At 33.7% G+C, this 22,874-nt stretch overlaps 4 protein-coding genes across 4 annotated transcripts; 2 read left to right on the top strand and 2 right to left on the bottom strand.

Annotated features, from left to right (window-relative positions):
- Nucleotides 1-5,849: 5,849 nt before the first annotated feature.
- Nucleotides 5,850-11,631, top strand: LOC108475999 (uncharacterized). The gene is made up of 14 exons (XM_017778035.2): nt 5,850-6,080; nt 6,201-6,313; nt 6,392-6,488; nt 6,563-6,687; nt 6,876-7,422; nt 7,576-7,761; nt 7,913-8,206; nt 8,464-8,616; nt 8,864-9,018; nt 9,341-9,446; nt 9,544-10,365; nt 10,509-10,596; nt 10,697-11,050; nt 11,129-11,631. The coding sequence occupies exons 1-14, from the start codon at nt 5,976-5,978 to the stop codon at nt 11,326-11,328; spliced, it is 3,345 nt and encodes a 1,114-aa protein (XP_017633524.1). The 5' UTR covers nt 5,850-5,975; the 3' UTR covers nt 11,329-11,631.
- Nucleotides 11,632-11,847: 216 nt separating this feature from the next.
- On the bottom strand, nt 11,848-14,348 carry LOC108476000 (30S ribosomal protein S1, chloroplastic). Its single transcript, XM_017778036.2, has 7 exons — nt 13,971-14,348; nt 13,316-13,591; nt 13,107-13,187; nt 12,644-12,925; nt 12,450-12,560; nt 12,209-12,295; nt 11,848-12,107 (listed from the first exon to the last, which is right to left on the bottom strand). The coding sequence occupies exons 1-7, from the start codon at nt 14,259-14,261 to the stop codon at nt 12,003-12,005; spliced, it is 1,233 nt and encodes a 410-aa protein (XP_017633525.1). The 5' UTR covers nt 14,262-14,348; the 3' UTR covers nt 11,848-12,002.
- A 1,562-nt stretch (nt 14,349-15,910) lies between these two features.
- LOC108474623 (uncharacterized) lies at nt 15,911-18,383 on the top strand. The gene is made up of 5 exons (XM_017776606.2): nt 15,911-16,166; nt 16,486-16,575; nt 16,704-16,828; nt 16,925-17,179; nt 17,682-18,383. The coding sequence occupies exons 1-5, from the start codon at nt 16,133-16,135 to the stop codon at nt 18,045-18,047; spliced, it is 870 nt and encodes a 289-aa protein (XP_017632095.1). The 5' UTR covers nt 15,911-16,132; the 3' UTR covers nt 18,048-18,383.
- Nucleotides 18,384-19,570: 1,187 nt separating this feature from the next.
- Nucleotides 19,571-22,236, bottom strand: LOC108476075 (dihydrolipoyl dehydrogenase 1, mitochondrial). The gene is made up of 2 exons (XM_017778145.2): nt 21,711-22,236; nt 19,571-21,058 (listed from the first exon to the last, which is right to left on the bottom strand). Exons 1-2 carry the CDS (start codon nt 21,987-21,989, stop codon nt 19,808-19,810), a joined length of 1,530 nt encoding a protein of 509 aa, XP_017633634.1. The 5' UTR covers nt 21,990-22,236; the 3' UTR covers nt 19,571-19,807.
- Between the last annotated feature and the right edge of the window lie 638 nt (nt 22,237-22,874).

Raw genomic sequence — 22,874 nt, 5'->3', positions numbered from 1 at the left:
TGCATACTATAGATAAGCTCCAGCAAGAATGAAGAAAGAAGGAAAGGTTTGTGTAGAGTTCAAACTAGTAGAAATACTTGGGCCAAGTAGGATGAAGGTGTTGAATAGAGCGAAAAAGTTGACTTAGTCAGTTGAGTTGTTGGCCTGGTTGATATGATCAGCTGGGATGCCACTTTGAGATTGAGAAGTCATGTCGTCCATGTTGGCCGCACTAATTGTTGATACATTGATACAACAATGAGTAAATATGAAAGAGTGAGAGAATAAGAGTGATGGTTACTGTAGATGTCGATTTGCCTAGTCAGGGTGGAGAGCAAGGAGTTGTGAAGAATAGTGGAGAACTAAATATAAAAGTCGAGGGCTAAAAAAGTTTTGGCAAAGTATAAGTTTAGTATTTTTGGAGAGCTGATTCTCTCTTCCTTATTACTGGAGGTATTTATAGGCAATGGTCTCGTGTAAGGTGGCATTAATATGTTGGACTTGTTATCTAGCCATCATTATGAAGCGCATTGAGAGGGATGCCTTTGATGGGACGAAGATGTTTGTGACAGGACATGTTCTATCATTCATTCTGACTCTAATGAGATAAAACAGTTGAACTTGTGTGATATTTAGTGACCAACAACTTCAGGTTCCCTATAAAGATTAGGCCATCAATTGCTCGAATAATCATCCTGTGAAGGTAAACTCGAAGATGACTTCCCAATTTATTGATGAGAGGCTTACTATTTAAACATTTTCTTAACTTATCACGTGTTATAATGTATATAGAAGTATAACAATAGATAATAAAAAAAAAAAAAACTATGACGACTAGATTACATGTAAAAATGACGATAATAAAGATAATGAAGTTGACGTACGGTAATGGAGGTGCAACAACTACAGTGTATATATATCTTATATATATTGAAGAAATAAATAAAAAACGGGTTAAGACTGTGATGTTTATGGCATGGATTGAGGTTTGATTTGATATTTCATATGTATGATGAATAAGAAAGGAACGAAAAAAACTCCCAAAATATCCAAAGTCCAGATTCAATGTCACTTCTCTTCTAATATCAACTCCATGGAAAACGACATGCATTTTCCAAATTTTTTTTATGCTTATCTTATGTATCCGTTTAAAATTTGTGAAGATTTTAACAAAATATTAAACTTAAAACATAAATTTTGGTAATAATAATAAAAAAAAGCTTGCATAAATTCTACGTTTAGATCTATTTAATAACTAGGGATACATCATTTCCCTACTTATATTATTGTTGGTAAGCAATTTCCCAATTATCATAATTTATCACAATTTTTACCCCAACTAGCTAAGTCATGCCATTTGTGATATTAATGATAGACAAAAAATAGTATTTCCATAATCATTAAACTTGAGATTATACATAAATTAAATTAATTTGATAAATTCAATTAAAAATTGCATAGATTAAAAGTGGGTTAGACCGAATCTATATATAGTATCGATATTATATACAATTGTTTAAGTTTAATTTAAAATATTGATTTTAAATTAGTTAAAGTCTATCAATATTTGTAAATAGTTTATCAAAACCTATATGAATTTGTCCATATTTTTAATTTAAAAGAACATAATTAATTTTATTTAATAATTAATAAATATACATACACTACTATTATAATTTTTATTAAAATTTTAAACATAAAAATTTTAATGTATTTTTAATATTTATATATAATATAGTATATTTAATTTTGATACAATGTATAATATATAAAAGAAAAATATGTATTTTATAAATTTAAAAACAAATCATTCTTGGACTATGAATATTGAAATCTTAGTTCAACTCATATTTTAAATAAGTTATAAACAAATTTTAAGTAAACCATCGAGTCTATAATTTGTTATATATAAATTGTTTATTCATTCTATATCAACTATGAATTTTTATAAAACTTAAAAATTAATATTATATTCAAATCTTTCGTAGTTTAGAGTAATTTTTTAGTTTAAACGTAATCCAATCTTTGAACAAGTTTAAAATAAATACTTTTGATTGTTTTTATTTTTATTTTATTCATATTGTTTTTTATTTTATATTTTATTCATATATATAATCAACATATTTGGTCATATATATCTCTATATATAATCCGTTGTGCCTTCGTACACAGCTTTCATAATTAATTTAGAAGTTAAAACCCATACACTAGGCTGCCTGCCAAACCAAATTTAATTGATTGGTTAGCAACTTAAGCCATCGACATGCTTTAATTTTGTTACTGGTCTAATAATGAATTTCAATGAAAATTGAGAAGTTAATTTCCTATTTTAATTTGTTAAAATTTTGTACGAGAAATTTAAATTTATTTGAATAATATTGATATATTTTATTGTTAAATAAAATTATACAGTTAAATAATTTATATGAAAATAATTAACAAAATCAATAATTTATATGCAATAAATTAGTTAAAACCAACATTTTATATTTGTCAATATAGTGATACAATTAGGAGTACATACGGAGGGGAGGGAGAAAGAGGGGTGGTTGTTGTAAAGGGTATGGAAGATGATAGTGAAGGGAACTTGAAGGTTGAGAGTCGAAAGAATGTTGACAGAGTGTAGGCTTAGTACTCATTGAAATGTCAATCCTTTCTTCATCATTCTTGAGGGTTTTTATAGGCAATGGTCTCGTGTAATATGGTGTTAACGTGTTGAATTTGTCATCTAGCCATCATTACGAAGTGCATGGGAGAGATGTCTTTGATGGGACAATGATATTTGTGAAAAGACAAATCATGTTGTTCATTCTGACTTTGATGAAATAAACTAGTTGAACCCACATGATGTTTGGTGACCAAACGACTTCATATACCCTGTGAAGATTAGGCCCTCCGTTGTTCGAGTAGTCATCTTAAGAGGGTGAGTTCACAGGTGGCCACCCTACTTGTTGGTGGTAGGTTTACTATTCAAACGTCTTCTAGGCTTGCTACGTGTCTTAACACAGTTGGGGGTGTAACAAAATTCATGTACTTATCAATAACTAGACTGGTTATGTTTGATAAAGTGTTGAAAAAATTTCAATTAACTAAAATTAATATTTTTAGCAACTTATTTTTGAAACATATTTGATAACTTACAATGAAAAAGAGACTTATTTATATAAAAAAGAGTGAAAAATGATAAGTCAGATAGAGACTTATTTATCACTTAATATAAAATAGATTCAATTGTTTTTTTTCTCTTTCATTTAATATAAATTTATGTTATAATTTATCAAACAACTTAATTGTATTTAGTATATAATTATAATTTTAAGTATTAAATTAAATAAATTTTATAATTTAAATTCAATCTTTAATTTTCAATACTCATTTTTTCAATTTATCAAATATAAGCATAATTTTTAAAAATTTTTATAAATAATTAAAATTAAATTTTGATAAATTGAAAGCAAAAAGAAAAAAAAGTGTAATTTATCAATTTTCGTGAATTAGACGGAAGTGTAGAAAGCTTTCCACAAAACACGAAGGAAGTAATGATGTTGTGCGTGTGACATGTTTCTATAAAGTGAATAAACAAAGAGTTCTAATCTCGTAACAAAAACGAAAAAGGAAAAGTGAAAGCCTTTGAGTTGATTAGCATAACTGAGGATTAAACAGGCAAATGAATTAAACAGGCAAACGAATAATGGTAATTATTATCTGATAAGATTATCGTACTTCACGTTGAGTACTCTAACGGGACAAGTCATGTCAAGAGTATCACGTGAGAGACCATTATTATGTCAATGACTATAAATAAAAGTCTACCTCAAAATAAATAAATAAATAAATTAAGGTTATAATTTATTTTATCTTTTAATTATATAATCGAGATTTAATCTTAATTTATTGTAATGAAGTATATTTTATAAGTAATTGTTTATTGTTTTGAAAAACTTTTGTGATAGGAGATAATCACCGTTATTAATGATAAATACTTTAATTTTGACCAAAATAAAAAAATACATTTAATTTAGTATAAAATGAATAATTTGATTTTTATATTTAATTTAAAATGAAGATGTAAAAAGAAAAGAAAAAATTAAAACTACTTGAGACGACTTTATGGTTTAACTTAAAAGTAAATTATTCTTTTATTATAAAATTAACAATTTTCACAATTATATTCACTCGGAATATGAAAACATTATTCATAATAATATCATGAATCTTAGTAGGTTAATTACACCAAAAGACTTAACGGTTCTACTAGCACTACCTCACAATAGCAGGTCTAGCCACTATCACTTTACCAGTAAGCATTACTTTATCACTTACAAACCTTGTAGATGGGCATATGCACAGTACGCGGAGCTCCCTCGATTCACCTAACGAGTAACATGTGTTAGACTATTCTTTGCATGAATTACGATAGGATTTTACTTAATTTATATCAATCACATCGTCACTTATCTAAAAATTATTTTGCTCATTATATGGCCAACTAGGAGGATACATGTCTAGATTTAATGTCCCCTTACCTATAAATACTCATCTCTGACTTTCGGAGGGATTCTTTTCTTCTTCTCCAACTTTTCACTTCTCTAATAAGAGATAATCAAAACCATTTTGAACCTGTAAAAACTAGAAAACAGGTTAGAAATGGGAAGAAGCATTTTAAAACAAAAATTTCATTTCATTATGTATGTTTTCACTCATTTTCAAAAAAAAATTAATAATTTTAAATACTTTTTGAGTTTTTTATGATGTATTTAATTATTAAAAATAATTTGATAGATTATAAGTAAAGTTTTTAAACTGTTTGTGAAATAAAAAGAATACATTGTTAATATATCAAATACTCACCCTTAATTATTATCAATTTCTTCTTTTTATTTTATTTTTAAATATTTAGATTAAAATTAAAATTCAACCGATTCAACCTTTAATTTGATCTTACTATATTTTCTAAGTAACTTAGAAAAAATTAAAATTCAACTTTTTTACCTTTTAATATGACAAGTATTATGTTGTTGTTTTTAATTTTCATGTCTTTGAGTAAATGCTCTCTTTACTAATTACTCAGTTTATAGATAAGAATAAAGTGAGGGAGGCCTTTATTTATAGTTCAACTCTCCTCGTAATTAATGGTAAAATTGAATTATATCTATGACTTACATTCAAATCTATTTACAAGATAAAATTTTAAGGAATTTAAACTTTTTTATCCTATCCATAGGATTCCAAAATTACTGATTCACTCAAATAGTTATCTTAAACTGTTACATGCATCTTGATCATGGGCCTTTTGCATAGACTATAACATAAAAGTTGTGCTCAAACTTGGCATAATTTTTTTTCTTTTGAAATTATAAACTACATATCATATTTTAGATGAATTTAATAATTGAATAATTTGTGAATCTAATATTATATGAAGTAAATCTGATCTATTGATTAATCAAAACCAAAAATTAGATTTCGAACCAGTGATGTATAATCAAAATAATTAAAAGCTTTTAGAATTGGTATAAATATAAAGAACTAGACAAATAAATTATTTTTGGTTTTTTTCTTTTTAAAACAAAATATTTTGAATTTTTCATTATTTTTTGCTCATTATTATTTTGATTTTTTGTATACATATTTTTTTCTTAAAAATATTTCATAATTATTTTCAGTTATTATTAATTTTAAATTGATTAAACCATCTGCTTCAACTAATTCAATCGATTGAATGGAATACAGAAAATCCAACCGATTTAATTTCTGATTCTATTCTTACAATAATCCGTAAAACTAAACAAAATCCTTGAGTTGAGCTCAAGCCTTGGTCCGATCCCCAGACATAATAGAGCCCAACCATGTTGGGTTTAATTGTCCCAATAACTAGCGCAAAGACCCAATTCCAAGCCCAGACTGAGCCTCACTGCAACACCATAATCACCTCTCTTGCGCTCAAAGGTTCCCCAAAACTAAAGACACAGAGAAACAAAGAAAGAGAAGGGAAAATGGTGAAGGTGCGCCTTAACACCGCCGATGTTGCCGCCGAAGTCAAGTGCTTGCGAAGATTGATCGGCATGCGTTGTTCCAACGTCTACGATCTCACTCCCAAGGTTTTATTTTTTTCTTTTTAATTTTTTCAATCCCTTCCCCCTTTCTTCAGCAAATGAAGAAACGAGGATTTTTTTTCTTTCTAAAACCTGAATATTAATGCTTATGGTTTGCGATTGTAGACATATATATTCAAGCTAATGAATAGTAGCGGCGTTACGGAGTCGGGAGAGAGCGAGAAAGTACTGTTGTTAATGGAGAGCGGGGTCCGTTTACATACAACTGCTTACGTTCGGTATGTTTCTTCTTATTGTAATGTCAATTTTTTTTTCTTTTAAATTTACATTTAATAAATTTTCGAAATGTTATATAGGGATAAGAGCAATACACCTTCTGGCTTTACCCTCAAACTAAGAAAGCATATTCGAACTAGAAGGCTTGAAGATGTTCGTCAACTCGGTTATGATAGGGTATATATATATATATTAGTTTGCTTTGATTTCTGTTTTTTTAACTTCTCAATTTATTAAGCTTTTGTGCGCAGATAATTCTGTTCCAATTCGGGTTAGGCGCTAATGCTCATTATGTAATATTGGAATTGTACGCCCAAGGAAACATTATCCTCACTGATTCCGACTTCACTGTTTTGACACTTCTTCGTTCCCATAGGTAACAATTTTTCTCATCCTCAGTTTAAATTCATCTTTCTGGGAATGGAGTAAGAATGTCATGCTTAGTGATGTTTATTTGTTGTGGCATTTTCGTCCTTTTCAAAATTCATGGTTTTGATGTTTTCCAGTTTGTAATTGAAGTTAACTTAGTTTGATAAATGAATTGTACACATTCATCCATGGCAGGGATGATGATAAAGGGGTTGCGATCATGTCACGCCATCGTTACCCTACTGAGATCTGCCGGCATTTTGAGCGAACCACCATCTTGAAGCTGCAGACAGCCCTCACTTCTTCTAGTGATCCAGATGAGAATCAAGCTACTAAGGTTATTGAAGCTGGGAATAATTCACTTGACGCACCTAAAGGAAAAGAAAAAGACAAGAAGGGTAGTCACAAGGGTGGGAAAACTTCTGTGCCAAACAAAAGTGCCAGTGATAATACTCGTTCTAAACAGGCTACATTGAAGAACGTTCTTGGAGAGGCATTGGGTTATGGTCCTGCACTCGCTGAGCATATCATTTTAGATGCTGGTCTGGTTTCAAATACAAAAGTGAATAAAGATAACAAGCTTGATGATGATAAGATTCAAGCTTTGGCCCAAGCTGTTGAAAAATTTGAGGACTGGCTGCAAGATGTTATTTCGGGTGACAAGGTTCCTGAAGGATACATTTTAATGCAGAAAAAGAATCCAGGAAAGGATGGCTCCGACTATGAAGGCACTACTGGCCAGGTTGTTTTATCATTAAGTAACACTTGTTAGCAATTTTGCTGAGAACCGAGTTGTTTATTCATCCTTCAAAAACAATTACCAAAACTATTACATTGATTGAATTTCCTGATCCATGTGTGTTCTCGCTAATTGTAATCTGGTTATTCTCTGCAGATGTATGATGAATGTTGCCCTATTCTATTGAATCAGTTCAAATCAAGAGAGTATGTGAATTTTGAAACATTTGATGCAGCTTTGGATGAGTTCTACAGCAAAATTGAGAGCCAAAGGGTTGAGCAACAGCAAAAGACCAAGGAGAGCACTGCCAATCAGAAATTAAACAAGATTCGCTTGGATCAGGTTTGTGATATAATTCCAAAAATATATTGTTGCTTTATGATCTTGATAGCATGTCTATCCTTGAGGATCATAAAAGGCATTTCATGCTCTTTTTTTTGTTCTTTTTAAATTTTTTTATTTTCATGTTAATGAAAGCCATGTTTTGCTACAGGAAAATCGTGTTCATATACTGAAGAAAGAAGTTGATAATTGTGTCCGAATGGCAGAATTGATAGAGTACAACCTAGAAGATGTGGATGCTGCCATATTGGCTGTTCGTGTAGCTCTTGCAAAGGGTATGAGTTGGGAGGATCTTGCTCGTATGGTAAAGGAAGAGAAGAAATCTGGAAATCCTGTGGCTGGCCTAATTGATCAGCTGCATCTTGAAAGGAATTGCATGACATTGCTACTGAGCAACAATCTTGATGAAATGGATGATGATGAAAAGACACTCCCAGCGGATAAGGTGCTATTTCAGTTTAAATTTAGGTTTCCCTTGCCACTGCTTAATCTCTATACTTATCTGTTTCTATAATGCTTATATATGCTTCTTTTATTAATTTTCATGCATTGTCCTAATCATATCTTATTCAGTTTGATTATTCCCTCCTTCGAAGGGGTTCTCTTCATCTACTCATGTATGTAAAAATAGGAAATGATTTAACACCCACAAACTGCATCCTAATTATCTGAGTTGCTATTGCTGTTTTTCACTTTGAAAAGGTTGAAGTTGATTTGGCACTTTCAGCTCATGCCAATGCTCGACGGTGGTACGAGATGAAGAAAAAGCAAGCGAGCAAACAGGAGAAGACTATCACAGCACATGAGAAGGCTTTTAAGGCAGCTGAGAGAAAGACTCGTCTTCAGCTTTCACAGGTAGCTGTAACTGTTCAGATACTTATTTCTGTTGTCAACTAGAAATACAAGTTTCACTGGTAGAGAATATAATGAAATATATTTATGTAAAATTAAAGATGCACTTTTTAGCAGCCTTTTCACTTGGGGCTTTGGACTTGCTCTTACGCTGATGGACTTCAATTGGCTCTTTGGGGTTGTATGATTGTGATCATTCTTTAAATGTCCTTCGTTCTAGCTTGCTGAACGCATCGTTAACGTATTGCAGGAAAAAACTGTTGCAACAATTTCACATATGCGCAAAGTTCATTGGTTTGAGAAATTTAATTGGTTCATCAGCAGTGAAAACTATTTGGTTATTAGTGGACGTGATGCTCAACAGAATGAAATGATCGTCAAGAGATATATGTCAAAGGGGGATCTGTAAGTATTCTTTTAATGGTTTACATTTTTGTCTTCTTTCTTTTTCAATACTTTCAGAGCTATTGCATTTTGAGTTTCCCCTGGATGTTCTTGGTCTTAAGTGCTGAGCATTAGAGATATCTATGAAATTCAATAGTCTAATTTGCATTGGGAAAGAGTTTCATTAAAAGTTGCTCAAGTGGAAGTACCTGAGATTTCGTTATGCTTTTTCTTTCCTTAGAAATGAGCATTCCTTCATTTTTTTTTGTAGCGTTTTTCTAGTTACTGGTTTGAAAATATGGTTTATAATGCAATTTTAATAGTCATTTGCATATTGAAACAGGTATGTTCATGCAGATTTGCATGGGGCTTCTAGTACAATAATCAAGAATCACAGACTCGAGCTGCCAGTACCACCTCTTACTTTAAACCAAGCAGGATGTTTCACAGTAAATAATATTCCCGCATCCTCTGTTAGTTCACTTTACTTTTCAGGAAGAACAAAATAGAATACTTGCAGCTCATATTTCATTTGTTGTGAAATAGGTTTGTCATAGCCAGGCATGGGATTCAAAGATTGTTACCAGTGCTTGGTGGGTTTATCCTCACCAGGTTAGTAAAACTGCTCCTACAGGGGAATATCTTACTGTGGGAAGTTTCATGATACGTGGGAAGAAGAATTTTCTTCCTCCACATCCTCTTATAATGGGATTTGGATTATTGTTTCGCTTGGATGAGAGCTCCTTGGGATCACATCTAAATGAAAGGAGGGTGAGGGGCGAGGGGGAAGGGATAAATGATATTGAAGAAAGTGGTCCTCACATAGAAATTTCTGAGTCAGAATCAGATAAAGGTGGTGAAGCAACTGATGTGCCTGCAGTAGCTGCTGAGAACAGTACTAGTTTGAATGATGTTGGTAACCCAAATGTCTCCAACATTGTAGGCGGTGATGTTGCTTCTGTGAGTCCCCAACTTGAGGATCTCCTTGATCGCACTTTAGTGCTTGGATCTGCTAGTCTCTCGGGTAAAACTCCTGTTCTCGACACATCTCTAAATAATTGGGCAGATGAAGATAGCCATGAAGAGAAGAATGCTACAGTTAGGGATAAACCTCATATTTCAAAAGCTGAAAGAAGAAAGCTCAAGAAAGGACCAGGCAGTACTGCTGCCAATGCTAACATTGAGAAGGGCAATGAGAAGGCAAAAGAGAATGGTAATGCTGTCAATGTACCTGGAGATAGTGTGCAGAATAAGAAACCAGGCGGTGGAAAAATAAGCCGTGGGCAGAGGGGCAAACTCAAGAAAATAAAGGAGAAGTATGCTGACCAGGATGAGGAAGAGAGGAGCATTCGGATGGCATTATTAGCTGTGAGTACACCAACTTGATTATTTCTTACATGCTTAAAATATTTATAAATGTTGTAGGCTTCTCTCTCTTTGTGGAGTTTTCGTGCCTCAAATTGTATTGGTTGTAGTCTAGACTTAAAAACAGATGATATTTTGAATTGCAGTCATCTGGGAAAGCTAACAAAAATGAAGGTTCTGATGATGGGAAAATTAAAACTGCTGCCAGCGACAACCAGAAACCCAATGCTAGTGGTATGCTTTTTCCAGAAATTTTGATACCAAATTTTCTAGTGATTCAAAGTGGAGAATCATGTTATCGGGCTTAAATTCACTTATTTTTAAAAATTTTCAGGTCCTCAAGATGCCCCAAAAATATGTTATAAATGTAAAAAGGTAGGCCACCTTGCCCGGGATTGTCCTGAACATCCTGATGACACTTTGCATCTTGCAACTGGAGTTGCAGATGATCGCCGTGCAGGTTTGGATGCCAGTAATGAGTTGGATAGGGTGGCCATGGAGGAAGACGATGTCAACGAGATAGGTGAAGAAGAGAAAGGAAGATTAAATGATGTGGATTACTTGACAGGGAATCCTCTTCCCAATGACATTCTCTTATATGCTGTGCCTGTCTGTGGCCCTTATAGTGCAGTGCAATCATACAAGTACCGCGTAAAGATAATTCCAGGAAATGCAAAGAAAGGAAAAGGTCTCAAAATGTTCTACCTACCATTCCGGTTCGTGTTTTTTTTTCCACTGATACTTAACTGTTGGTATTCTTGTGTAGCTGCAAAGACTGCCATGAATCTGTTTAGCCACATGCCGGAAGCAAGTAATAGAGAGAAGGAATTGATGAAAGCATGCACTGATCCCGAGCTAGTAGCTGCAATTATCGGCAATGTGAAGATAACAGCAGCCGGTCTTACTCAATTGAAACAGAAGCAAAAGAAAAGCAAGAAGAGCAGCAAAGGAGAAAATAGAAGCTAACAGTACCAGTGTAGTAGTTGTAGAAGCAAGGAATCAAAGCATTTCTTCTAGACCTTTTTTTTTCATGTACAAGAGAAAGTGGTTTTATACTTATTTTTTATCTGTTGGATTTGCGGTTATATAGTCAAATTTGACCCTTATCTTTGGGTTTAAGTGTTTTCTTTTTGGGACAAGAACTTTATAAGTTGAAATAGGGAATTTTGTATTTGTATTTGTACGTAGGATAGTTCTTATATATAATAGAGACATCACAAAATGTAAACTTGTCGACTTCTAAAATCTTCTGATTCCTGTGCCGATCAATTATCATATATCCAATATTATATAATATCTTTAATATATAAATTCAGTATATATGCATATCGTGTTTGTATTCATTTTTTGTTATGTTTTGAGTCGTATTGTAATTATTTTTTGTCATAGTTGATGTCAAAGTCATGACTTTAACCTCGTACACCCTACCTACAGCTAATGGAACTTAGGCATAGAGCAGTTGTGTGTTACTATAGTGAGACGAGGTTGTAATAAACTCCCAAATTATACTAATAATGATTGGTCAAAGGCTCAAAGCTATATCCTACAGCGAAATGTATGGCATTTGGCTGTAAGAAAGCACTTGGACAACTTTTACAAAGTAAATAATATGGAAATTTGGAAAAGCAAATCCAAATGAATTAAACTTCTTCAGCTTCAGGAACATCACTGAGGTCTAAACCTTCGGCTGGCAGGTCTGATGCAAGGGGACCTAATATCCCATCAGAGCTCAGGGTTAACCCACTCTGCAATAATCCATCACCAATTGAAAAGTCAGGTTAACAGCTACACACTAATCTTAACACCGTTCTACTATCAGTAAACTAGCTGGTAACTAAAATCGTACCTCGGGCTGGAATCTGAGCATGTCAGCACGAGCCATAGCTTCTGCTTGGGCAATTCTCTGCCTGAATGTCTGAGCCATCTCTTCAGCCTGTTATAAGAATTGAAACAAAACCAAATTCACAGTTATGCTGATCTATTCCCAGCTACAATGAAATGGATGGTAAATGTGGTATATATCAACAAAGTATGGTCAAAATCCGATGCAACTGCAGAAGAAGATTGAAACCATTAATGGGAACTACCTTCTCAAACACAAGAGTTGGATTGCGAATCATGTCTCCAGGGGTAGGCTCTAGTTTCTTTGTGGAAAGACTTACTCGGCCTCTTTCACGGTCATGGCTCAATATCATGACCTGTTGTTACACGGTTTTTACAATCCATTTCTAAGAAGCAGAATTTCTCGCCAAGAATTAAATATTGCTGTAACACAATTCACCTTCAGAGTGTCACCAGGTTGAAGAACTGTAGCAATATCTGAGACACGATCATGACTAATTTGACTGACGTGAAGAAGGCCGTTAATTCCACCAATGTCGATGAAAGCACCATATGGTTTCAGGCTCTGAACAGTTCCGAGGACAACCGACCCAATTCCGAGCTGTGCTTGGCTATCAGCCATGGCCTTGCGGTTACTGAAGACAAGCCTGGACTGTTCCTCGTCAACCTCTACAAACTTCAAAGGGAGCTCCTTATCTAAAAGCTCTTCTGCAGTGGCTTTCTGATGAGACATGAAGAATCAATTTTATGACGAAAGATTCACAAAACTATTGTCACCATAAAATCACATTTTGAATACAAACTAGCAGCTAACCTACTAGTGAAAAATTTTGATCTTAAAGGGAATTTGGTAAAGCAAAATACAACATAGATAAGGACAGCAATTGGATCACATAACTAACCGATGATATCTGTGAGAAAGGAACAAACCCTCGAAGACCCTCCACCAATGCCACTACTCCACCCTTGTTTGCACCAACAACCTACTTCTTGCAAGTACCAGTTAGTCAAAGAGCAGTGCGCGAGAATGCTTGAATTAAGTATAAAATTTTTCTGGAAGCTCTAGACCTATAAGAGTTTCAATCAGATACAATTGGCAGAAGATACGCACCTTGCCCTTCACGACAACATCCTCAGCTTGAAGTTGCCTGCATCTTTCCCAGGCAAGTTCATATTGGATGGACCTTAAGCTCAAAATTAAGCTATCATCAGCCTCGTTTTCACCGATAATCATAAATTCCTCCCTTAAACCAGGAACTATACCAACTTCTTCTACATGTTTAATTTTGTGAATGCTGGCCTCTTGGACCGGTAGATATGCAGAAGATTTGGCAGTAATATCAACCAACGCCCCATTGCCATCTGTGCAGAAAACTGTTCCTTTAACCTGAAAACATATACATTTCTTTTTATCCAAATCATAAACCTCAAGCACAAACACAAGTAAAATTGTAGAATTTCAATTAATCTTTTTCACACCTAGGAAACACCAGCAGAACTAAAAAAAGAAAATCCAAACACAAATTCCAACCAAACCTACCCTCAAACACAATTTCAACATAATTCACATTAATTACCTCATCTGAGCTCATACATTAACATAATTCATATTGAATGATTATCTTCAAATAAATGGCCAATAAAATAAGTACCCAATCCACATAATCCGCTAGCAATTCCTAATCCAATCTAAAATGGATAAATTTTAAGAATTTGAATGAAATAAAACAACCAAATGAAAAGAAAGGGGAGAAAAAACCCCAAACCTTGGTTCCAAGCTCAGAATCAAAGTCATATTTCTCAAGAGCATTTTGAAAATCCTCAACAGTAAAAGCCACGCCTTCCATAGGAGCAGTTCGACAGCGTTCGTAAGCATCCTCGAACATCTTCTTGAGTTCAAGCCTATCTTTGGTCTGTGCATTTGAGACAGCGACGGCTGAAACTATAGGAGAAGCAAAAGCGCCCACTTTCTGGGTTTGCTTTGGTTTCACAGAAAACCGAGATGAGGAGAGTGGTGGACATCTTAGACCTGTGAATTGTTGAGCCAAAGACGCCATTTTTCTTTTAGTTCTTCGGTTTTGTTTCTGTGTTTTCTCGTCGATGAAATAATAATATAGAGATAAGGTGAAGACAGAGCGGGTTCATGTCACAATTTTGGAGGTCTAAATCTGGTTTAGTCCCTATACTATGTGTAAATTTTAAATTTAATCTCTCAGTTTTAATTTTATATAATTTAATCCTTTATTTTTATAATTTTATTAGTAAATTGATATACCATAGTTTTTGCCATTAATGTCATGTTCATTGTTTGTGTTGATATTATTGATTGCTGTAGTAAGTAAGAAAAATGTATCTTTCGTAATGAAAATTATAAAATTTATTTTGAGAAATCGAATTGAAAATTAATGAATAGATATTTATTTTATTACATAAATATTTTTAATAATATTAAAATAATAAAATAATTAAAATGTTTCAAAAAATATGAGAAAGTGACATAGAAAAATGTAAAAATAATATATATTTTCTTTTAATTAGCATTTTAAAAATTCTGTAATAATCTTACAATTAATTATATTATACATTGATTTATGAAATGTTAATTTTATATATTAACTTATATAAATTTTAATACGATTTAATTCTTCAAAATTAATTCACAATTCAAACTTCAACAACTCATTTTTTAAATAAAGCCAAGTAAAAGAATCTGGGTTTTGTAACAAAGATCATTCATTTGTAATGCAAACTACTTGAATGATTCAAAACAATAATAAAAATAATTTTATATTAAACAATGCATTTGTTAAAACAAAATTTCCCAATTTAATTATATTGTAATATAAAAATTTATTTTTGATGATTTTACTAAAATCGAAAATTTAATATATTTACGTTAATTTTTCAAAATTCGATACCCTACAATTTACAAAAATTAAAAATTAATTAAATTGGATAATATTTTTCAACTTTGTCATTAAATTACTTGAAAATTAGTAATTTAATAGTTTATGGGTAAAGAATTAATAAAATGAATTGTTACTCTTTTAAATAGGAATGAACAAAATTTGATTCTATTCGAAAAATTTGATAAAATTATAAATTTTGAATTAAATAGTTCAAGTTAATTGAGTTATTAAGATCAATTGAATAAAAATTAAAAATTTCGGTTTAACTCAAATATATATTACACAATCCGAGTTATCCAAAATTTGAATAAAAAATGCAAAACTATGTCGTTTTGATAAATATTTACCTATTAAGTTAAAAAGGTAAAATTATTATTTAACTCGACTAGACTGAAAATTTTTAACTTGATTCAAAAATTTTAAATTGAGTTAAGCTATTAAAATAGGATTCAATCAACTCAACTAAATTTAAATTTATTTTACTCAATTTAACTAAACTCGATTAAATATTCACCCCTATATTTAAATTCATATATTTATGCATATATTTATGAACAATGAGACTAACTTCTCAATTTTCACCTAACAAGATAAAATAGATAATTTTCTCAATTGACAATTGAACCTAAAAATTATTTTTATGAGCAATAATTATATTTTCAACTTATGAGTAACAATGTCACTTATAAATTTTATACACGTGGTATAGAAAATGTAAATATTTGAATTACTAGCCTATATATCTATTTTGGCCTAGTTACTAGTCTATATTTAATCAATCACCATAAATAAAAGTTAACAAAAACGACATCGTTTCACTCCTTTAGACGAAGGAGGGAGCATGTAATTGCAAACTCAAAATCTTCCAATTTTCCTTCTCCTTTGTACTTTCCTTCTCGCAAGGGTTTCCAGTTTTCTCTGATTTTTCTTTTTCCTTTTATCCAAACAGCGCCTTCAGCTGAATCTTTTGGAAAATTAGATTCTCTCTTCAAATAGAATCCTAAATCTGGGTTTCAACAATGGCTACGACTTCGAATTGCCCTGACGACTCAGGTGCTTTTTTCTTTTCCCCACAAATTTAACTCTTTTGTTATTTTCTTGCTTAGAACAAGGAAAAGATCCCATTTTTATGTCGGTTTTTTGTCTGGGTTCTTTTTTCTACTTAGGATTTTAATTTATGCATGAAAAGTAGGAAAATAGAATTGGATTGGGTTCTAGTAATTTTATTTTGTTGATTCAAAGAGACTAATTGCATTAGTTTCTATGTTTTTGAATCTTTTTTATGTATGGGTATTTGTCATTTTCTGTTTTCTTGGTTTTTAAAAGAAAAAAAAAACCTTTTTTTTCTTCTCCTCTCTCTTTGATGTTTCAGGTAATGTAAATGGAAAAGAGGGAACGTTGAACGAGTCAGTGAAAGAAAATGCTATGGCTTTGAATTCAGAGCTCCAACGTGAAAATACTGGTGAGTTATTATGATTTTCTCAACTTGTATATTCCCTTAATGATCCCCTTTTTTCTTTGGTGAGAGTGTTATGTTTATCATTTGTGGAGCCAAAGGGTATGAATAGTTGTTTGTTTTCATTACGATAGAGGTGAAATCACGAGTGGAAGCGATGTGGGAGCAAATGAATAAGGGGATACCTAAGGATGCTTTGAGACAATTTTCAAGCAATAAAGCTTCAGCCACAAATAAAACTTCGCACAAAGCTTCCAATGTGAGCAGTTTCTTATGCTCTTTGTTTCTAATAGAACTGCATATTAGATCATAGTTGTGTTTTGTAGTAATTGTTTGCCTTGGATTTGTCTTGTAGAATTGGATGAAGTATCTGCAAATGAGACCAGCAGTGCCTGCTGGCGATACGATGCAAGAAAGATGGACAGAGGCAAAGGCTCCAAGTGCCACCAAAGAAACTGAAGCGCTTAATAAAGATAAAGCAGTGAAGGAAGCTACTGTGGTGCAGAACAATGTCAGTGATGAGGCAAAGAAGCTTGCAGCTGCTGCCCTGTCAGCAGTGAAAGATGCTGCAGCCGCTGCAGCAGCTGCGTCAAATAGAGGGAAAATTGAGGTAAGCGCATCCTTCACCACTGTTAGGAAAAAAATTGTAGTTGCCAATTGACTTAGCCATGGTATTGAGCATGCAAGTATGGCTATGGACCTCTTACTTTCTGTCAATGTTAGGTTCTGACTTTGTTTCAAATTTGTCTTTAACTAAATGTTTGAACTATGTTTCAATACTTGAGCACTCTTACTTTCTGTCAATGTTAGGTTCTGACTTAGTTTCAAAATTGTCTTTCACTAAGTGTTTAAACTATGTTTCAATACTTGAGCACTCTTACTTTCCGTCAATGTTAGGTTCTGACTTAGCTTCAAAATTTTCTTTAACTAAATGCTTGAACTATGTTTCAGTACTTGAGAACTCCAAAAGATTACTTATGTCCTGTCTTCTAAGCACTGTGGTCAATTTATTTTGAGGCATCCAACTGATAAACTCGAAGACATAGGAATGTAAGTATATGAGTCAACTGCATAGTCAAGCAATGTTCTTAATTTCATCTCCCCTTTTGCAGATCACTGAGGTACGAGACTTCGCTGGTCAAGAAATTGAAATAAAAAAGCGAATCCATGCTGGTTCAAAAGAGGCAGCTGAAAAGGCAAAAGCTTATGCACCTTCTGCAGTAGATGCTGTTCTTGAACAAATCAAGAAGAAGCCAAAGCTCAGTGTGCTTGACAAGACGAAAAAAGATTGGGGAGAATTCAAGGAAGAAAATAAGGGGATGGAGGACGAGTTGGATGCTTACAAGAAGAGTTCGAACCAGTATCTGGATAAGGTTTCTTTCTTGCAGCGGACTGATTATCGGGAATTTGAGAGGGAGAGAGATGCAAGGCTTGCTCTACAGGCTAGGAGGAGACCGGAAATGCGGGAGGACCCTTGATTGTGTACATTCATGACTTGCTTTTTATTGCATCATTGTGCCCGAGCTGTAGTAGGAAAAACCCGGAGTTGTTGACAATTGTGCAGCAGCCTTTTGTTCCCATAATTAGAGATGGAAGCCTTTAGCAAATACATTTCTGACTCATCTGTGTTTCAAATAAATATTTTTGAGGTCTTCCTTCTCTCCCTCTATCAGTCATATTTGTTATTTGCTTGTAATGTATGCATCTAATGTTTCTTTTCAGAAAGAACATCACCGATGGCGCTGCCATTTAATATGCAAGTTTACAAACCCAAGTTAGCTTAGTACTAAATGATGATGTTTGCTAATCTAAAATGCCAGTGCCACTGAACCTAAAAAATTGCTTAATGTTTTTAGAGAGATCGTTCTCCAGTTTTGGGATTTCTTATGTTTGCATTGGCTCATTGTGTGTCAAGATTTTGTCCACCAAAAAGGCACTTTTAAGATGGTGCAAACGTATGCTTAGAGCTAATTTAGCATTCTTGTTAGCAAAAGTTTGGGTTGAAAAAGCGTGTTTAATAAGTGTGGTCCTGATGGTGTTTGGTATTGTGGTGAAAAAGTTCAGAGATGTGAGGATAATAAAGTCATTTTATCCAAAAGCAGCTTAAGTATCATTGTGAAAAGGTACCATAAAATAAGTGCCGTTTAGATAAGTAAATCTTTAAATAATAATGTTATATTTGGTAGAAGCATTATTTTTTACAAATATTTTAGCATATGAGTTAGCAATAAATTAATTTCAGTTCATAATTTTTAGCTATTCACATTGCTTGTTTTGGAAAAAGAGGAAGAATTTTTTTACTTATTTTAAAAATGTCTTATTTTTTTCATAAAGTTTACTCATCTTTTAATTTCATATTTAAATTTATATGAATTATTCTTTATTTTATACCTAACCATTGTAATACACATGTATAAATATTTTTTTGCTCATGCTATTATACTAATCTTATCATTACTGATATTTTTACATTAACTACGGGTAAATTCACCATTCACTCAATTGTTCTCAATGCCACTATGATGATACACCAACGTTGATTTTGTTTTTCTTTTCTGATTATTACCCTAAAGCTGGTTTTGATACCATATATTACAATTCACGCCAACTTGCAAGTAAATTTTTACTTTGATCTATTAAGTTTCACAAATTTGTCCATAAAAGATCCATTTTACGACTCTCAAGTTGAAGAGAGTGTTGCGCATGTCATGATTCGCGCGAAAGTCTCAACCCGTGACACGTACCCGATGTGAATTCATCGCTCCTCGGTAAATACCTACAAGTTGAAAGTATTTAACACTTCTATACCTGATCTCTAATTCACAACAATGTAAAATTCATTGCTCCTGTTTAGAATTCATTACTCTCTCGGATCATTACAGTTTTGCTTCAATAAACAATTGCATTCACTTTCATAACGAACCTATTGGCCAACAAGAAATTAACTCAGATAGGAGAAAACTGCAATATATGTAAAACAGGAAATCAACAGAACATGAAATTTGCTTCAAGTTATTAATTGCATATCAATGATCAAACAGAGGACTGAACATGCTGAGTTATTATATGCCATTGGGAAAATGTAAACGATGAATGGCAAATGTCTATTCAAGCACGCCATCTGTTTCGAGTAAGGACAAACAAGAAAATGAACAGTTGTGCTGACTGCTGCCGAGTCAATCTCGAAAATTTTCAAACATAAATCAAAATGAAGAATAACATGTAAAAATCCATATTTCTAGATGTGAATTGGCTTGTCATAGGTGGCCATTGCAGCTTCCTTCAATGCCTCACTCATTGTAGGATGTGCATGGCACACTCGAGCGATGTCCTCACTTGATGCATCATAATTAATGGCAAGGACTGCTTCATGGATGAGCTCTCCCGCATTTGGTGCCATAATATGGACTCCAAGAATTTTGTCTGTCTCCTTGTCAGCCAATATCTTGACTATTCCTTCAGCATCATCAATAGCCTTGGCTCGGCTATTTGCCAAGAAAGGGAATTTCCCAACACGGTAATCGACACCAAGTGCCTTAACCTGCTCCTCGGTCTTCCCGACAGATGCAACCTCAGGATGAGTGTAGACAACTCCAGGGACCTTGTCATAATCAACATGACCATGTTTACCAGCTATAAACTCGACACAAGCAACACCATCTTCTTCTGCTTTGTGGGCTAGCATAGGCCCTGGAATTACATCTCCAATAGCATAAACACCAGCCACATTTGTAGCGAATCTGTCATTGACTAAAATCCGTCCTATCTTATCAGTTTCCACTCCTATCTTGTCCAAGCCAAGTCCGGCAGTGAATGGAGATCTACCAGCAGAGACGAGAACAACATCGGCTTCAAGTGTGGTCTGATCACCACCAGCAGCGGGTTCAACCGTCAACTTCACACCATTTCCACTAGTATCAACACCTACCACCTTAGTTTTGAGCATGAATTTCATCTTCTGCTTCTCGAGTGAACGTTGGAATTGCTTGCGGATTTCTGCATCCATTGATGGAACAATATCTGGGGCAAACTCAACAACAGTAACTTCTGACCCCAATCGGCCCCAAACTGAACCCATCTCAAGCCCTATGTACCCTGCCCCAATGACTATGAGTTTCTTAGGGACTTCTTGCAAAGCTAAAGCTCCAGTCGATGACACAATCCTCTTCTCATCAATGGTGATACCAGGTAAAGATTTGACATCGGAACCAGTAGCAATTATGATATTCTTGCCTTTTACAACAGTACTCCCACCTTCAATAGTGTCTACAGAAACTTCAGAGGGAGAAATGAATTTGCCATAGCCCTTGACATAGTTTACCTTGTTCTTCTTGAACAGACCTTCGATACCACGGGTAAGATTAGAAACAGCTTTGTCCTTTTGGGCCATCATGGCAGGCAAATCAATCTCAACAGAGGAGAATTTCACACCATGGCCAGCAAATGAATGCGTAGCTTCATGGTACATGTGGGATGAATGAAGAAGCGCCTACATGTAAAACACACACACACAAAAAAAAAAAGAAAAAAAATTGCAACGTTAAAAAACAAAAAAGCTCTTAAGGCAACTAATAAAGTTCATCCAAATTCATATTAAGACTAAGATAAAGGCTAGTAGTAATCAAGTGGGTATTTTCAACAATGACAACATTAAAGATAACCATGAAGATGAGATTTTTTTTTTTTTTCTCTCTTCAAATTCATAAAACAAATATACCAATCACAGATAGAAATAGATTATATATATTTAGCCGCATTAAGTCAGACTAAATCCGAAGTCGAGCTGAATCAAACCCGGAAGGCAAAACTCTCTCAGCGCTATTTTCTCACATGCACAAGACTCAAACCCAAACAATCAAGCCCCTTAACACTTGACCCAACAGCTACGGATAGAATATCATATCATATCATATCATAGTTTCTTAAGGTATTCACAACAAGAGTGAGACGCATTTGAATACCAAGATCAGCTTTATATACATCTCACCATATAATCCATGACCTATCACAACCTTAAAAAGACAAAAACGAAAGAACCCATACAAATAAATCCAAATCTTACTACAGATTTATAATCAAAATCGATTAAGAAATTATAAATTTTGAAAAAAAAAATCCAAAATTGGAACCGCAGAGCATACCTTAGATGGGATGCAACCAACGTTAAGGCAAGTACCACCGAGGGTACCACGCTTCTCGATACAGGTTGTTTTGAGACCTAGCTGTGCAGCCTTGATAGCTGCCACGTAGCCGCCGGGTCCGCCGCCGATGACGACGACGTCGTTCTCTTCAGATCCTGAAGCGAAACCCCTCGAGAAATTGCTGAGTGAAAAAGAGTATTTCAACGCATCTGCGGGCGAATTCGACAGGTTTCTAGACAAAAGGTATGCCTTTCTTCTCACCAAGCTTGCCAAAGCCATTTTTCTTTTACTTCTTTTTTTTTTTCTTTCACTCTGGTTTTTCTAAGAAAACTATACTATTATTTTATGAACAAACAAAGATGCGAGAAATTTTGGGTCTGTACTGATCAAAACCGTTGCTTCACTTCAGATTATAATGTCTTTTGCCACATTGGCCCATCTGGGGGCTCCTCAGATTTCTGTAATTGGCGATTCTCTGCGGTGACTGTGCATGACTTAGATGTGTTCTTCCCAATAAAGAAATGACGCGTGTATGATGAAGCATCTGGAATGTCGGATTAGTTGACCGTAAGAGATTGACTGACCTAGCACGCCAGTTTGGAAGTTTGGTAGGTGGGGTCCACTTACACAATCTGAACCGTTGATTTAATTAGGTTAAATTTACTATTTTTTGTACAGCACTTGTTTAAATTTTAAAATTTTATTCAAAACCCAGTGAAATTAAATATGCTTAAATTGTAGATAATCATTTTTAGTTCATAAATTTGATTAGTTCTTTACATATAACAAAAAATATTAAATGAGGTGGAAGGAGCAATAAGAACTTGGATGATGGGCTCGTTTGTTGTTTATTGTGATTACAGATGCAGCATGGGATTATTTTTGTATCCTACCGTCATTGGTTTCTGCATGAATAGTGTTTGGATTGGAAGATAATAAAAATCCCCAGAAAAGAAAATGGTAGCCTCACAAGCTGAGTGCACTGCATGCATGGCAGGCAATTCAAGTTCCTCTCCTGCTAAGGATATCAGATTGTTCTGCAACACCCGCCAATCATTTTGGCTAATAATAATACCTTCCAAGCAAATTTTAACCCCTCATGATACAGAGGCAGACAAAAAGGCCAAACGATAACATATTCAATTCTAACCCTATAAGCAATCT

The sequence above is a fragment of the Gossypium arboreum genome, chromosome 3 (assembly GCF_025698485.1).
Source record: "Gossypium arboreum isolate Shixiya-1 chromosome 3, ASM2569848v2, whole genome shotgun sequence".
Taxonomy (NCBI): domain Eukaryota; kingdom Viridiplantae; phylum Streptophyta; class Magnoliopsida; order Malvales; family Malvaceae; genus Gossypium; species Gossypium arboreum.
The sequence above is the reverse complement of the archived record's forward strand: the minus strand, read 5'-3'. Positions and strand labels throughout refer to the sequence as shown.